This window comes from Penaeus vannamei, chromosome 29, assembly GCF_042767895.1.
Source record: "Penaeus vannamei isolate JL-2024 chromosome 29, ASM4276789v1, whole genome shotgun sequence".
NCBI lineage: Eukaryota > Metazoa > Arthropoda > Malacostraca > Decapoda > Penaeidae > Penaeus > Penaeus vannamei.
Window position 1 is genome coordinate 10,333,160 of NC_091577.1, and position 2,500 is coordinate 10,335,659.

The 2,500-nt window shown below is 34.8% G+C and overlaps 1 protein-coding gene across 5 annotated transcripts in view; it reads right to left on the reverse strand.

Moving 5' to 3' along the window:
• The window catches only part of LOC113829014 (zonadhesin), a 69,018-nt gene that overhangs the window by 16,069 nt on the left and 50,449 nt on the right, over window positions 1-2,500 (reverse strand). For all 5 annotated transcript variants that reach the window (XM_070142216.1, XM_070142219.1, XM_070142217.1 and 2 more), the window contains exon 7: window positions 1,417-1,553. In XM_070142216.1, the coding sequence (XP_069998317.1) occupies window positions 1,417-1,553 (137 nt within the window). The remainder of the gene's footprint in view (window positions 1-1,416; window positions 1,554-2,500) is intronic.

The following is a 2,500-nucleotide window of genomic DNA, read 5'->3' on the forward strand; positions in this document are numbered from 1 at the left end:
TATGGTTTGCATCATAGGGAAGAAAAGGACCTTACCCTACCACGCTGGCCTAGTGCGGGTTCGTATGGCACCTTATAGACGCCTTTTACAACACGGCGTAACATATGTTGGAGGCATTCCTTTCACGCCCCCCCTATCAACAGGGGATATGTGATAGCATAGTGGTTCGAATCTTCCTAGTTCTCGAACCACTTACTGATTCACTTTTGTAGGTAAATCTTTCATATGTCTCTCTAGTCTTTTTATGCAGTACTAATGTGGTGCCTTCTCAGGAGAGTATCAAAACTCACAGAAGACTCGGCTACTTTTGCATTTATACCTTTTTACAAATTTATAGATAAAAAAGTCAATATCAATGTTAATACCAATAGCCATTATTAAGTTTACGAACCCATCTCTTACCGCCACCATAAAGTTTGTTGCCATTTATCGATAACTGTTGACATTACAGTTTTAATAAGTTGATGTGGTATAAACTTAATTTTAATGGCATTAAATGAGTGATACCAGTTATACGAGATTGTATAATGCAATTGTCTCATACATCATAAATACAGCATATGTATATAAATGTAATAATGCAGTTTTTCTCTCTATCTATCTATTTATTTCTATCTTTCTCTTCCTCTCTTTCCTTCTCTCCCCCTTTCTCTCTTTCTATACTATACAACATCCATGAGTACAAGCTTAGTAATTTTTTTCTATATTTCGTTCACTAGTTGCGGGTTCTGTGTAAGAAAAGTATAAGGCTATGAACGATATCTGTGAAAATCGAGTGAAAATGAACACTGCAGGCTGGATTGACCTCGGCTAATTTTCAGACTTAAGGAGCAGTCAACTCTACTGAAGCTTATAGTACTTATTCCTATCGTTAACTAATGATATGCTAATGATATATGCAATTATAATCCTTGAAAGCACACGACCTTATTTCAATATACTTAAGAATATCATTAGAGGCTTGTTATAACAAATATAGGTACTTCATTACGCAACTGACTCAACCGTGAGAGTAGAGATCTATCATCAACTACCGGGGCTTCAAACTCGAGGAAGGGAAGAAAGCCTTCGTGTATCATCCTTAAACTTATTACAAAACCTTCTCTACGCATATAAGTTTATGTGAACATAGAACCAACTTTGACATTTAAATTCTACACCTACAGAGAATACCTGACACTCAGCCAGTTTGTTAAGATTGTGAGAATGAATATATAATAAACGGACATGCATATAAACAGAAATAAATGCATATCTGTCTGATATATATGCATCTATCTGTCCTGTAGATATGTATGTTAAGACTGATAGATGTGCATTTACTTCTGTGTATATGCAGACCTGTATTATGATTATCTATTAGGCCTTGTACAATTTTAGCAAACCGGCCGAATGACCCTTACTGTAGCCTCTCACCTGGAAGTTCTCGCTCAAAGCATTAATGCTGAAGACCTCATGGAACCACTGGTTGTTATTGAAGCCGTTCACTTGAAACACCGGGCCCTGGTGCTCCAGTGACTGTCCTTCAGGCTTTATGTACACGTTCATGCTCCCTGTAGTGGCAGAAAGAATTCGTCTGTTATTCAGCCTGTGACTTTTGATGATAACGCCCACAGGAAATAAGGGGAAAATACCTGTTGATTGAATATTTCCTTTTTTCTGTGTTTGTGTTATGTCGTCTTGTTTTAAACATCAGTGTGTTAAAGATTGCTTTCTCTATACATTGGTACTAGGTTGGTAATAGGAACATATCAATCGATTAGGAATCACGAATGATATGTTTGCTTATACTTGATAATGAAAAGGCTTATTTGACTGTTATTCGGTGTACCAGCTAAATCATGAATAAAGAAATATGTCATTATCTAGAATAAATATTTCTTCTATAGGGCTGATACTAAAATATATTTCTGAGATAGTGATACCCTTATTGCAATATAGATAAGAAATAATACAAAAACAGGAGAAATGGTATTGGTAAGAATAATCAATAACAAATATGTGCAGGAAGCACGTGTCACTTTTTCGTTTCTAATACATATTTACCTACTATATGAGAAGAATAAAAGAATAAGTAAAAATCTAGAAAAAAACCCGAATGGGTTATCCTTTTTCACGATTTTTTTTTTAAAGAAAATGAAGCCAATCTCATCTAAGCTCAAATATGTGATGCGGGAAATACCGAGGAAAACAGGGGAAATACCATTCGCTTACAGAAACGAGTTTGTACCATCTGTCAGTGAAAGTACAACATACAAGAGGGGGGGGGGGTAGTGGGCTATACAGTTCATATCACATTCCATTCATATAGTATTAGTATTATCATTATTTCATTTATTATTTTTATTGTTACTATTCATCGGATTCTATTCATACAGTCATAGTATTCATTTTATATCATCAATTATTATTATTCTTTTTACTATCTCTATGTTACAGTATTAGTATTCATAATATTCATACAGTATTATCTAATATCGCACTCGGTTCATACAGTATT